The sequence below is a fragment of the Rhinichthys klamathensis genome, unplaced genomic scaffold (genome assembly GCF_029890125.1).
Source record: "Rhinichthys klamathensis goyatoka isolate OS25496 unplaced genomic scaffold, OSU_Roscu_1.1 h1tg000098l_1, whole genome shotgun sequence".
Classification (NCBI taxonomy): domain Eukaryota; kingdom Metazoa; phylum Chordata; class Actinopteri; order Cypriniformes; family Leuciscidae; genus Rhinichthys; species Rhinichthys klamathensis.
In genome coordinates, this window is record NW_026606637.1 from 5,063,706 (window position 1) to 5,078,613 (window position 14,908).

At 39.5% G+C, this 14,908-nt stretch overlaps 1 protein-coding gene across 10 annotated transcripts in view; it reads left to right on the forward strand.

Moving 5' to 3' along the window:
- The first annotated feature begins 307 nt into the window (after positions 1–307).
- Positions 308–14,908, forward strand: part of mcf2l2 (MCF.2 cell line derived transforming sequence-like 2) — an 82,215-nt gene continuing 67,614 nt past the window's right edge. For 3 of the 10 annotated variants that reach the window (XR_008807246.1, XR_008807249.1, XM_056252779.1), the window contains exon 1: positions 308–723. Coding sequence is in view for 2 of the 10 variants with exons in the window: in XM_056252779.1 (XP_056108754.1) it covers positions 642–723 (82 nt within the window). In the remaining 8 variants the exon portion in view is untranslated. Of the gene's footprint in view, positions 724–6,427; positions 6,759–14,908 lie in introns of those variants that run through there. The other 7 variants (XR_008807250.1, XR_008807247.1, XR_008807252.1 and 4 more) reach the window with 5 other exon arrangements.

Genomic DNA, 14,908 nt, shown 5'->3' on the forward strand with positions numbered 1-14,908 from the left:
TATGTTCTTTTAATATATAAATAAGTTAAATATGAAAATTAATAGTGTACTGTAATATAATATAATATAAAACAAAAATTAAACACAAGAGATGCTGTTTGACAGGCTGTATTAATAATAATAACACATTTTATGTTATGCATTTATGAATAATACATTTATGAATATATAAATAAGTTAAATATTAACAGTTAATGATATCATATATATTATAATAATAAGTTTTAATCACTAAAACATTTTATAAGGGGTGCTGTTTGACTGACAGTAGAGGCTGCATGCATAAGGCTCCACTCCACTGAATCCATTGTTCCAGGTTTTGTGTGAGAGGATCTCCGTGTGTCTCTGAAGGCAGGTATAGCCTCCCTCTGATTCTCTTCCTGGTTCCCGACACACAGTCTTCGGGATAGAAGCCATAGAGCTGCTTTGAAGAGTCCAGCCAGCATCACTCCGGCGCAGAGATTCAGAATGAAGGATTAACATCACCAGAGCCCCTCTGCGACTCCACACTGTAGAACAAAAGAGCCGGATTCATCTCTCTGGTGTCTTCCATCGGAGATCTCCATCAAGGGCTGGGAGCGGCCGCTGGCTTTGTGAGAGCGGAGAGGAGAGGAGAGGAGAGGAGAGATTCACACCCTGAGATGCTCTGCAAGCTGGAGGAGGAAGAGGAGATGTCTCTACTGGAGCTTCAGCAGAGGGTGGAGTGTGTCCTCACTCATGTTGGTGAGTGTATTTGGGGTGTGTGTGACAGCTGTGGTTGAGCTTTTCCGCCGCTGATTCAGGGGCAATACATGAATTCTGGGATTTGGGGGAAACCTTGAGGTGAGGTTTGCGGGTGTTTCCTGATGGATAGTGATAGACACAAAGCTTGATCTTAGACCTCTTTTTTTTTATTTTACCATTGAATGTCATGTTATCACACGCAGAATGTGAACATGGGCCATTCAGAGCACAGATTTTAGGGCAGCAAAGTGACAAAATGATTTTTAATTTTATTTGTTTGTTTTATTAGCTGTATAATGTAAGACTTAATTTTTTGAGGTTATGGCAATGTGTTTGCATAGGAACCACCAGCTTAGTAACGTCTGGCGCCTGTTTGTTTCGGAATCACATTGTTCAATTAATTTGAAATATTTTCAGCAAAACTAGAAAATAAAGAAAAATGCATATTTTAATAGTTTTTTAAATTTAACACATATTTGTTTGTACTTTTAGATTTAAATAGTATACTTATAATAATAATATTATTAAATATTATATAATATATTTAAAATTTGCCACTGCATTACCTGCCCAAAGTACCAACATTAATATTTAAAAAAAATAATTACATCGTTCAATATGAATAATATGACGTATTATATAATCAATTTATTTATTAATAATATATTATATTAATATATGGATACATTAAATATCACTAATATTTTTATATAATATAATAGTAATTATAGTTAATTATTATTTGCCGTTTGTCTATTACAGTACAGGCTGTATGCATAAGGCTCCATTCCACTGAATCTGGTGCCAAAAGCAGATCGAATCATTTCATTTTATTACTTTTTATTTTAAGGTTATGGTAATCTCTTTGCACATGAATTACCAGCTAATCAGTGGCATCTAATGAGACTATTTGTGTCAGAATCACATACTCGTACAACATTCAATTATATATTTCAAAATTCAAGAAAATAAATGCAGCTTATGGGGGAATTCACAGCATTATGTTCAAAATCAGCTTGTATAAATCTAGCCGAATAGGAAATCTCGATTTCCTAGAGCGTGTATAATATTTCAAACGGTGGCATCAAAAGCACAGAAATATCCATGTGCTTCCCCGTCCCGGTGAGTGAAGTAGGTTATTGTGCCATGCTGCTGTTCCTGCTGTCCCGCATGAGAGAGAGGCACTGCTCGCCCCCACTGCAGCCCTTAGGCGACGTCAGGCCGTTGCCATGGAAACTGAGATGGGCCAGTTCAGCCATATTGATTCATGGAGACACTCCATGCTTTAAACACGCAGCCCCTGCTTCCTAAGTTTATTATCCGCATTATAACACACACCGCTGCTTCAGCTTTCCGTGCCGTGCAGGCCTTTTTAAACAATGATTAAACCGTTTGCTTTCGCTTCGCCGCTCTGAGCTGCACTTTGGAAGCTTGGAATATCCAAACGTTGCAAAAAAATATTTAACGTAATGGATGGCCTCTCAAACCTGCCTTTGGTTTGGAGTAAACAACATAAAAATAAAAGAGTAAATGCATTAGCGTCATCTCCGGCGATCCATCAGAGTATCGGCGTCTGAGTGAGTCACAGATGTGACCATCCGGCCCTCGATGACTAAACACTGAGAGCTTCTGCTTTTTCATTGGTCAGCTGTGATCACATCACTCTCATGTTCATTTTAAAGTGGTATACTGCACCGTTCTGGATCTGTATTGCATTGCTCATGAATATTTAACATGCCAGATGAGCAGTCAAGCGTTCTATATAATAACAGGATCTGGCCTGAGCGGAATGTGCTTTTGCATTTATTAGCTTATATCATTCATTTTTATATTAGACCTTTGACCATTTTTTGATTTGAGTAAGTTGTTTTAGGAAAAAAAACAAAAAAAACATTGTACAAGTTAATTCATACATACAGTAGATACTGTAGCTATATACACTACCGTTCTAAAGATGAAAAAAAAGTTTTATTCTGCAAGGACGTGTTACATTGATGAAAGGTGACAATAAAGGCTTTCACTGTTACAAAATATTTCTATTTCAAGTAAATGCTGTTCTTTTGAACTTGCTATTAATCAAATGATCACAGTTTCCACAAAAATATTAAGTGCTTTCAACATTGATAATTGTAAGAAATGTTTCTTGAGCATCAAATCCTCATATTAAAATGATTTCTGAATGGTCACGTGACACTGAAGACTGGAGTAATGATGATGAAAATTCAGCTTTGCATCACTGAAATCAATTACATTTTTAAATATATTCAAATAGAATTTTTTTTAATCGTAATAATATTTCACAATATTCGTTTTTTGATCCAATAAAAGCAGCCTTGGTGAGCATAAGAGACTTATTTCAAAAACATTAAAAACTCTTTTCCGCCCCCAAACTTTCGGACGGGAGTGTAAGTATAAAAAATATAAGAGACATTGGAGTATATTTAATCTCCATCCCCTTTTATTAAATTTGAAAGATGATGAATTTCGCTATTTTTTTATTTTATTTTGTTGATGCTAAACGCAGTACAGGTTTGATGTGGAAAAAGTTTATAAAACACACAAGAACGAGTTAACAACGTCATGTTGCTGCAATTGCTATGATGTTAAAACAAACCTGATGTATTAAAGGTATCGGATCAAAACATTATAAAGACCTTTTCATGTCCTACAGCATTGTTTTACACTCCACAAAACAACACACACACTATCGGTCAAAAGTTTGGGGTCTGTACGATTTTTAAAAAAAAAATTGTAAAGAAATCTCACAAAGGCTGCACTTGTTTGATGAAAACACAGTAAAAAAGTAATACTGTGAAATCAAAATATAATTGTCTTCTTTATTTATTATATTTAAAAAAGTAATTTATTCCTGTGATGGCAAAGCTGAATTTTCAGCATCATTACTCCAGTCTTCAGTGTCACATGATCCTTCAGAAATCATTTTAATATGAGGATTTGATGCTCAAGAAACATTTCTTATTATTATCAATGTTGAAAGCACTTAATATATTTTTGTGGAAACTGTGATAATTTTTTTTTCAAGAAACATGTTTATTATTATTATTATCTCTTATTATTTAATTAATTTATTATTATTGAAAACAGTTGTGCTGCATAATATTTTTGTGGAAACCATGATCATTTTTTTCAGGATTCTTCGATAAATAGAAAGTTCAAAAGAATTAAGAAAATCTTTTATAACATTATACATGTCTTTAAATGTCAATTTCATGTCAAATAAAACTACTTTTTAAAAATAAAAATAAAATCTCACTGACCTTAAACTTTAGCATGGTAGAGTATGGTTGTAAAATATCAGAACTGAATACAACTTCATGTGTAAATCTTAAAGAGACCAACCCTTATTTTATGCTTCAGAAGTTAGACATTTTTCAAGAAACTGTATGCCTAAAATATAAACAAATAAAACAATAATTATTTCTTACAGTTTTGTCTGTTCATTTATGCTTCAAATGCAGTTCCTGACTGCATTTGGGTTGTGACATAAACTCTTAAAATTCTATAAACGGCCTCAAATCCTTGAACTTGTCTTTGTTGCGAGCTGCCATCCGCGTGACAGCATCTCCAAAGACTTGGACTCACGATAAAACATAAAAAAAACAGCGAGTGGTGACGCTCAAAGGTGAACAATAGGAAGGTCATCGTACTTCCTTCCCTCCACACCACCCCTGTCTCCCTCCATCTGCTTTTGTTCTCCTCTGTACAATCCCTGGAACAGCTGCACTGTTAAAATCAATATTCTATATTCACACTCCCTTTCTTGACGTTTTCTCAGCTAAAAGAATCCATTAGATCTTCAATCACTAAAGCTTTATTCATATACTCGTCCTCTCTCATTGTGCTGATGTGTGTTTTGCAATCTTTCTCACCGATGCTGGACCCTACAGAGTGAGAACGATGATTTAAAGATAGTGAAGCGTACAGTATTTGTCACTATATGACATCCATGTTAGATATACCACACACTGAGATCCTCTTAAAATAGAGCCCAGTAATCAGATTACAGCAGATACTGAGATTATCTGCAAACACACACTGGTGGTGTCATAATCTGACACACATTCTCAACACACCTTGTACATCTGTTGGTTTTGTCTCATACTGTAAGTACTAATGGTTTCAGATTGGAAGTTCTTAGGTAATATTTGATTTTTGGTGTGTTTTGGGTGGTTGCCAGTGTGTTGCTATTTGTTTGCTAAAGTGTTCTGTGATGTTGCAGTTATAGGGTCCATAGACAGGGCTTGGGTCTCTCCTTCAATCTAAGATCATGTGTGTGTCCGAAATTGCATACTTTTAGAGTATTTATGAAAGAACTTGCTTCTCAACCATTATTGCAGTGTTTTAGGAATGCAGGTGTGTAGAATCCCACGCAGGACTGTTACGGCCCATAACCAAATTATATAGCTCGTTTCAGTTTATAAAAATTAATAATGGATATGGGTTGAATATATAATCGGTCGGTCAGTCAGTCAGTCAGTCAGTCTGTCTGTTTAACGTTATTAATAATAATATATAAAAAAACTATGGCAAGTCAATAAAATAAAATTAAAAAATAATATAATGATTTCCAATGAGTATTTAGAATGCCATAATGTAACATTTGGTTCATTTGTTTTTAACAATAATGATAATAAAAATAAATGAATTATTAATGCCATAATGTCTAATTATATAATATAATATAAATAAAAAAACTATGCCAAGTCAATACAAAAATAAATAATAATATCATGATTTATGATGAGTATTTATAATGCCATAATGTCAGATTTGGTTAATTTGTTTATAATAATAACGATAATAAAAATAAATCAATTATTAATGCCATAATGTCTAATAATATAATATAATATATTAAAAAAAAAACTATGGCAAGTCAATAAAAAAATAATAATAATATTGTGATTTATGATGAGTATTTATAATGCCATAATGTCAGATTTGGTTCATTTGTTTATAATAATAATAAAAAAATAAAAACAAAACTGTCAAGTCAATAGAATAAAATGAATGATTAATCCCACAATTTCCGATGAGTTATTTAGAATACCATGTTATAAAATGTATTTATGTATTCATTAAAAATGATGGCATCTGAATAGAATAAATGAGTTATGAATGCCATAATTTCTAATAATAATGTAAAAAAAAATTCTTACACTATTTTCTCTTTTCCACTGACCCCCTTGCACCAAACATCCATAATGAGAGTTTTCAGGCCGTTCTAGGATGTTACCATGCTGCACACTAGCTTACTGTACCATATACTGCACAGTACTTTTCCCAAAAGCGAACACTTTTATTCTCAATTTAAAGACATTCCATATACGCTTGTTTTTGAGTGCGTTAGTAAGAGATCCAGACGGCTCCAGAGTAAAAGAGTGCCATATTTTACAAGCACAAAGGTTTCCATCCACAGGAATGTCTGAAGAAGTAATCCATAAAACATTAGCACACCTACAAGAGGGCGCTCAAACATCCATGAAATCACTGTTTGGGTTTATTTCCCACTTTTTGCTTCTTAATTTAGCATATTACATCTGTTTTCCACTGTCAAAAGGACTGAAAAAAGTGCAGTCCTCCGGTTTAGATTTAACAGGCAGCGCCACATGATGCCGTCTCATGTGTGAGGGTTGCGGGGAGGGGTTTGTGTGTGTGTGTGTGTGTGTGTGTGTGTAGCGGGGCTCTGTTTTGGGGTGGAGAGGGGAAAAGGAATCTGTGTGTTTGTGAGAAGTTCTTCCTGACGTCCTTTAACCACAGAGCGCTGTGCAGTGATGAATGTCTCGCTGGGAGAGAGAGGAAGAGGAAACTACTGGCACTTCTTGCGTTCTCAAAGATATTTGTAGAAAGCATGTCAATGCGTTACCTGCGTTTCAGAGGCACATGCTCCTCCGGTAACATCTTATTAGACTCTCGGGAGGGAGACACGTCCTGAAGGAGACACGAGGAGTGAGGGAGTTTGTGGGTCACTGCGGCTCCTGGGACCTCTTGCGGCACAATGGGTTCAGTTATGTGTGAGTCAAACTTTACTGGACGATTTAAAGATATTTGTGCCTGAGGAAGAATGTGGATGTTTTTTGTGTTTCTCTTTGTTTATATTTCGGGAATCATACACATTTCTGTCATTTCTTGAGAGTTACAGCTCTGTTGGCTTTGGTTGGGTGTTGAGAGGTGTTTCTGGGAAAAAAAATAAAAAGAGGTTTATGGGCTTAATAATGATTAGACGCACAGCAATGTGACCAGAAAAATGTGCCAGTAATTATTCCAGTGATTCGGAACGGTTTTACTTCTTCATAATCCTGCTGTGGAGTTTTGTTGAGTCAGTAAGAAAGTTCACTTTCTTTCTTAACATAGTTGAGTGAGGGTCAAGGGGGTGAATGTCAGAAGCTCTTGATAGTTCACGTGAGGATGAAAATTCAATCATTTATGTCTTTACAAACAGACTTTATGTGTTATGTGGAAAACAAAACATGAGTTTTGAAGAATATCCTATGTCCACATTATGGATGTCAAGCTCCAAAATGACCAAAAAAAAAAAAAAAGTATTTTAAAGTGGTCCACGCGTCTCAAGTTTTTTTAAAACCACACGATTGTGTAAGTAACAGACCGAAATGTAAGGATTTTTGTAAACTTTTTTTGCTATTGACTTCTATGGGAATCTATCATTCAGATATCACCTATTCAGTTTTGACTATGTATTCCAATTATGACTAGTACATGTTTTTTTATATACTAGTAGTTGTTCATTAGATACTAGTACACTGTAAAAAATGCTGGGTTGTTTCACCCCAACTTTGGGTCAAATATGGACAAACCCAGCCATTGGGTTACATTTTTTAATTACATTTTTAACCCAACGTTTGCGTTTGTCCGTATTTGACCCAAATTTGGGTTAAAACAACCCTGCATGTTTTAGAGTGTACCTATTAAATATCAGGTTCTTGTACTTATTTCGAAAAGATATACTTTACTTCTAATCTTCCCCTTCAGAGATGATTATTAACGATGAAATTACTGAATCTGTGAATTGAACTTAAAGGGATAGTTCACTTTGAAATTAATTTTTGATATGTTTTAGCTTACCTCCAGTGCATCCAAGATGTAGGTGTCTTTGTTTCCACAGTATCTTCAATTTTGATCATTTTAGGTAAAACCGTTGTTGTCTGTCAGTCATACAATGGAGGTGAAGGGGGTCCTCCTCAAAGAGCAGTCAAAATTAAACATTATTTAATGATTCGTAAATGTAAGTACACATTGATGCCCTAAGACACGAAACGAGTGGTTTTTGTGAGAAAACGAACAGTATTTATATTGTTTTTACCTCTTGTAACCACAGCCATGCCCAAGTTATCTGAGGGCGCGGACGCTTCCGTGTGTGACGTGTATGCAGACTGGTGCATAGATTATATACCCTAGATGTCGCCTTGGCTAAGGTTTCGTTCCAATGAACTGCCGTCGCCAAGGCGACATCTAGTTTAACTATGCACCAGTCTGCGTACACGTCACACACGGAAGCGTCCGCGCCCTCAGATAACTTGGACATGGCTGTGGTTACAAGAGGTAAAAACAATATAAATACTGTTCGTTTTCTCACAAAAACCACTCGTTTCGTGTCTTAGGGCATCAATGTGTACTTACATTTACGAGTCATTAAATAATGTTTAATTTTGACTGCTCTTTGAGGAGGACCCCCTTCACCTCCATTGTATGACTGACAGACAACAACGGTTTTACCTAAAATTATCAAAATTGAAGATACTGTGGAAACAAAGACACCTACATCTTGGATGCACTGGAGGTAAGCTAAAACATATCAAAAATTAATTTCAAAGTGAACTATCCCTTTAAGAACCAGTCAAATTCATGAACGAATCATTCAAATCAATTTTGTAAACAAGATCAACTGATTGATTGAAAAGTGACTCAAAAAGAATGATTCATTACATTTATTCATTTAGCGGATGCTTTTATCCAAAGCGACTTTGACATTCGTGAATCTCTTCTTCTCTCATGCATTCTCATGAACGCTTCAAGAAGAACTATAGGGTGCTTAACCTCTATGTGTTATGAGGATAGCAGAAGAACCCAAACGCAGACGGTAGACAATTACACAACGTTTATTATAACAGAAAAACAGGGGAAAATAAAGCCCACGAGGGGGCAAAACAGAGGCAATACAAACGAGGGATAACTAAACTAGATAACACTTGACAAACACTAGACTATTAAACAGCAAACACAAGATCAAGACATTCTCCAAAGACAAGGTACTCACAGGTAGACTCTCACAAAGTGTGACACAATGAACCGGCACAGGACAGCAAACACAAGGGGATGAAATAGGGGAACACTAATGACAAAGACAGGTGAAGCAGACTAGACAAGGACAGGTGAAACTGACTAGACAATAATGACGAGACGAGGATAACAAGGGGGCGGGGTAACGTAACGAGACAACACAAGCACATGGCTGAAAACACAAGACCATGTCCTTGCACACAAAACATGATTCTGTCATGATCCTGCCTCAAGACTAGAGAAAATCAAGGACACGAGGGCAGAATCATGACAGAACCCCCACCTTAAGGAGCGGCTACCAGACGCTCCAAAAGAGGACATCAAACACGAGACATGACAGACTGGGAAACAGACACAAACCAACAAAACATGACAAATAACAGTAACGGCAAACACGAAAACACAACAACAGGGTTAGGATGAAACATTAAAAATAATAAACAAGGAAGAGGTGGCGGAGGAAACACAGAGTTCATGGGGGGTGGTCCAGGGTGGATGGGTGTGCTGGGGGTCTTGGGTCCACGGGATGAGGGCTTGGGACGAGGATTCCGGGCGGACTTGGATGGGGGCACTCGAGGAGAAGCCATAGGGGAACCAGACTGAGACAGGGTGACACGTGGAGAAGCGCTGGGGGAACTTGACTGGGACAGGGAAGGAGACAGCACAGGACAGGAGACAGGGTGAGAAGTAATCGACTCAGACTCAGATGTAGTGCTCATATTAAACTCGGAAGCGCTCTCCTGTGCAGTACTCTCAGGAGCTGGAGCAGCGAGCTCGGAAACAGCTCTCTCAGAAGTTAGCTCAGGAACTGTTCTCTCAGCAGCGGGTGCTGGGACCGCCTTCACAGCGGCGGGCTCTGTGACTGCAGCGGGCACTGTGACTGCAGCGGGCTCTGTGACTGCAGCGGGCTCTGTGACTGCAGCGGGCTCTGTGACTGCAGCGGGCTCTGTGACTGCAGCGGGCTCTGTGACTGCAGCGGGCTCTGTGACTGCAGCGGGCTCTGTGACTGCAGCGGGCTCTGTGACTGCAGCGGGCTCTGTGACTGCAGCGGGCTCTGTGACTGCAGCGGGCTCTGTGACTGCAGCGGGCTCTGTGACTGCAGCGGGCTCTGTGACTGCAGCGGGCTCTGTGACTGCAGCGGGCTCTGTGACTGCAGCGGGCTCTGTGACTGCAGCGGGCTCTGTGACTGCAGCGGGCTCTGTGACTGCAGCGGGCTCTGTGACTGCAGCGGGCTCTGTGACTGCAGCGGGCTCTGTGACTGCAGCGGGCTCTGTGACTGCAGCGGGCTCTGTGACTGCAGCGGGCTCTGTGACTGCAGCGGGCTCTGTGACTGCAGCGGGCTCTGTGACTGCAGCGGGCTCTGTGACTGCAGCGGGCTCTGTGACTGCAGCGGGCTCTGTGACTGCAGCGGGCTCTGTGACTGCAGCGGGCTCTGTGACTGCAGCGGGCTCTGTGACTGCAGCGGGCTCTGTGACTGCAGCGGGCTCTGTGACTGCAGCGGGCTCTGTGACTGCAGCGGGCTCTGTGACTGCAGCGGGCTCTGTGACTGCAGCGGGCTCTGTGACTGCAGCGGGCTCTGTGACTGCGGCGGGCTCTGTGACTGCGGCGGGCTCTGTGACTGCGGCGGGCTCTGTGACTGCGGCGGGCTCTGTGACTGCGGCGGGCTCTGTGACTGCGGCGGGCTCTGTGACTGCGGCGGGCTCTGTGACTGCGGCGGGCTCTGTGACTGCAGCGGGCGAAGAACGGGAGGCTCCCCTCTTCCTCCTCTTTCTCTTAGGTCGAGAAGCAGCGACCATCACCGGAGCTGAGACGGGTTGGGGAAGCACGGCGGGAACTGTGTCGGGCGAAGAAGGGGTTATCTCTGGCAGGATAGACTCCGACGCTGAGGACTCTGAAGGAGAGTCCCACGAGGTTCGCCTCCCTCTTCTCCCTCGAAGACGGAAGGGGGTAGATGAAGTGCCAGGAGTCGTGAGGGCGCCAGCCTGATCCCCAAGCGTCACGACGCCTACCATTCGACCCTCGGGAATAGCTGACAGGCAGGCAGAAGGTGGAGAGCCCGAGGAAGAAGCCTGCGGAACCTCCCGGGAAAAAAGATCCCAGAGGCGGGCATAATCCCTCATGATCTGCTCACCCTGGGACGGGATAGGGCAAACGACCCGTTCTCCATTGGTTGGTGCGGACAACCAGCATCGCTCACGGAACTCCGTTTGGAACTGGAGTTGGGAGGTCATACTGTCTGCTGGGTTCTTTGTTGGCCGGTTCATTCTGTTATGAGGATAGCAGAAGAACCCAAACGCAGACGGTAGACAATTACACAACGTTTATTATAACAGAAAAACAGGGGAAAATAAAGCCCACGAGGGGGCAAAACAGAGGCAATACAAACGAGGGATAACTAAACTAGATAACACTTGACAAACACTAGACTATTAAACAGCAAACACAAGATCAAGACATTCTCCAAAGACAAGGTACTCACAGGTAGACTCTCACAAAGTGTGACACAATGAACCGGCACAGGACAGCAAACACAAGGGGATGAAATAGGGGAACACTAATGACAAAGACAGGTGAAGCAGACTAGACAAGGACAGGTGAAACTGACTAGACAATAATGACGAGACGAGGATAACAAGGGGGCGGGGTAACGTAACGAGACAACACAAGCACATGGCTGAAAACACAAGACCATGTCCTTGCACACAAAACATGATTCTGTCATGATCCTGCCTCAAGACTAGAGAAAATCAAGGACACGAGGGCAGAATCATGACACTATGATTCTTTTATAATGCTTTTCATTGTTTTAGAGCTTGACAGCCCCAGTTATGTGGAAAAGAGTGGTCATTATTTCCTTTTGTGTTCTTCTGTGTAAAACAGAAAGTCGTAGTGCCTCACTGAGAGCTCTTTTAGGAACAACACACACTAGAATGGCGCACACACACTCAACCAATAGCACTGTTTGCTGCAGAAAGTCTCTTGGGACAGTATGAATTATTACGATGAAGAAGAGACTGAGTATGCACTGCTAATCATTTTTCTTACTATCAGTAAGATTTTCCACTAAAAACATTGAAAAATTGTGTCCGGACATCCGCTAAATCCGGTAAAAATGACAAATTAATATTTTAAAATGTATTTTTTCTAATTTATTTCATTCTAAAAATGCAAAAAGTTCAAATTAGCCACAATGCACTGTCAGAAAAGTGTGTTAACTGGTAGATTTAGGGATACAACAGCTAGTCACTGGAGCCTTAAATGGACATCTTTGCTTCTACAGGCAGATAAGTGACAAGTAAAGATACAATACAAAGATACAAAGATATTTGCACGTTTCTGACGCTGTAGAAGCCTATGGTGTGTTCTTGTTTAGACAGGTGGGTTAAAGTGTGTGTGTGGTCTGGTAAACCCTATTATGGGGACAACATTTTTTTGGTCAAGTGATGTTTTTTGAAAATGTAAAAATGCAGAAAGTTTTCTGTGATGGGTAGAGTTAGTGTAAGGGAATAGAATATACAGTTTGTACAGTATAAAAATCATTATGTCTATGGAAAGTCCCCATAAAAAGTCCCCGTGTGTGTGTGTTAGGATGTTGTGTAGTGACAGCTCCGAGGGAGAGACTGTGCTGCTCTCAGGTGGAGGTGTGTGTGTGTGTGTGTGTGTGTGTGTGTGTGTGTGTGTGTGTGTGTGTGTGTGTAAGTATATCCGCCACAGGAGAAGTGAACTAAAATAGTTCTCTTAATCCAGAGACCGCAACGCTTCTGACCACTTATTCTGATCTGTCCTTGCTTTTCTGTGACTTTACAATTCACACTGCTTACGCAGGAGCCACACACAGCTAGTGTGTCGTCCAGAGAGCCGTAGTTGAGCATGAGCAGGGGTGTTCTGGGTTTGTGCTGCAGTATGGATGGCTCTCTATGCTATCAGAGCATCCCGTCCCACTGCTCGGTATGTGGGACGGGAGCGTCCTTTTCCTTGATCCGCATCTCGGCCGGGGAAATGGAGTCCTACCATCGTTTTCTGAGAGTGTGTCTGGAGACTGAATTAGCAACGAAGAGAAGTATGTCTTCCTTATACACCCTCACCTTCCGCTTTCACTCCGGTTTGCTTCTGATGCAACTTTAGCTAAAAATAATAATGCAGCATTGGTGCAGAGAAGTGAGATGTTTTAGTTTAGTTGTTGTACGTGTGTAATTGTGCGTGTGTGTGTGTGTGTGTGTGTGAAGCAGCAACAGTGTTAACCATCAGACGCTCTTAAAGAGGATTAAATGGCTGGGTCAGATTTGCAGCTTCATTCATCGTTGTGGCTAATTTTGTTGTGAAAACAGAAATGTTAGAGCAAGGGTGATATTTTTCTTGGTTTTTAATCGTTTTGGCATATTCAGCTTTGTTTGGGTGCATTAACCTCTTTGAGCTTAAAGGAGGAACTGTAAATAATGAGGATCTCAGAAGTCAGACAGTTTTGTCTGACATGAAGAAAGAAAACGAACTGATAGTAGAGTCAAAAGAAAAATAGTTTTTTTTAAGCATGAAGAAAATGAACTGATTGCAGTCATATAATATATATATATATATATATATATATATATATATGTGTGTGTGTGTGTGTGTGTATATATATCCATGTTATATTGTTATATTAATTATTTTTATATATCATTTTATTATGATTATTAAGAACTGATAGCACAGTCAATATATATATATATATATATATTATATATATATATTTATTTTTAATATTTATTTAATATTATTATAAATTTTTTTTAATTATTATTCATTTCCACTTATTTAGCTGTTGTACGCCTCTCATCCTGTCTGAAGATTGGTGTGCAAAAAAAGTCAGTCTTAGGATGGTTGAAATTTTTGCTTTCTACTACAAAAATATATGTCCATATAGATATAGAAGTTTTTTTTAGACTAAGTCATATCGTGATTCATGAGCTGTATATGGCACATATGCGATTAGTTCCTCAAAGACGACCAAACTCCCTCGAGAGCCTCTTTAAAGCACGCCGGCATAATCAAACGCACCTGTCCAGACTGGGTCAGCAGACATAGCTTTACACAGCCCACATCTGAACATCACATACTTGTGGATCTGAGTCTTTTTGTGGATAGCTGTTTTTACATAAACTGTTCTGAATTAGGGCAATTGGCTTAATCAGAGCTGTTTTCTTAATTCATTCCAAATTTCCAATACAAAATGATTCTGAATACTTTCTGAAATGCCTCCAAATACCTCTCACTGTATGATGGCCTGTTTGTTGCATTTGTCTTGCTTTGTGGAATGGAGGTCTTGATTGTTCCAGGTGACAGGGTCATTGATATTAATCATTTTAAGGGAGTTTTTTGTTGTTCTGGGCAGATACAGGATGTTGTCTGACATTCTGATTCGTATCCATGTGTGGCGGTTTCCTTTTCCGTAGGGATGTGGATCGAGATTTTGAAGACTGTATGTTGGAATTCTTTGCCATTTTGGAAAAGAGATCATTGTCACCTCTCTTTCTGAATGCACATTTTCGTGTATATCACAGCATGCTTTTCATTTAAAGAAATAGTTCACACAAAATTGAAAAAAACTGAAAAACAGTCATTTACTGATTGTCCTGCAAAATCTGTATGACTGACTTTCTTCTGCAGAACAAAAAAGAAGATATTCTGAAAAATGTCTGTTTTTTTGTCCTGATGAAAGTCATTGGGGTTCAATGTTTTCTGTTGTGTCTCAAACGTTCTTAACATATCCAATTCTTAATTCCGTTCTTAATATATATATATATATATATATATATATATATATTGACAGTAGTCAACATTTGAAGTGGATCAAAACCTTTCATCAAAGTTATACATGAATTTTGAG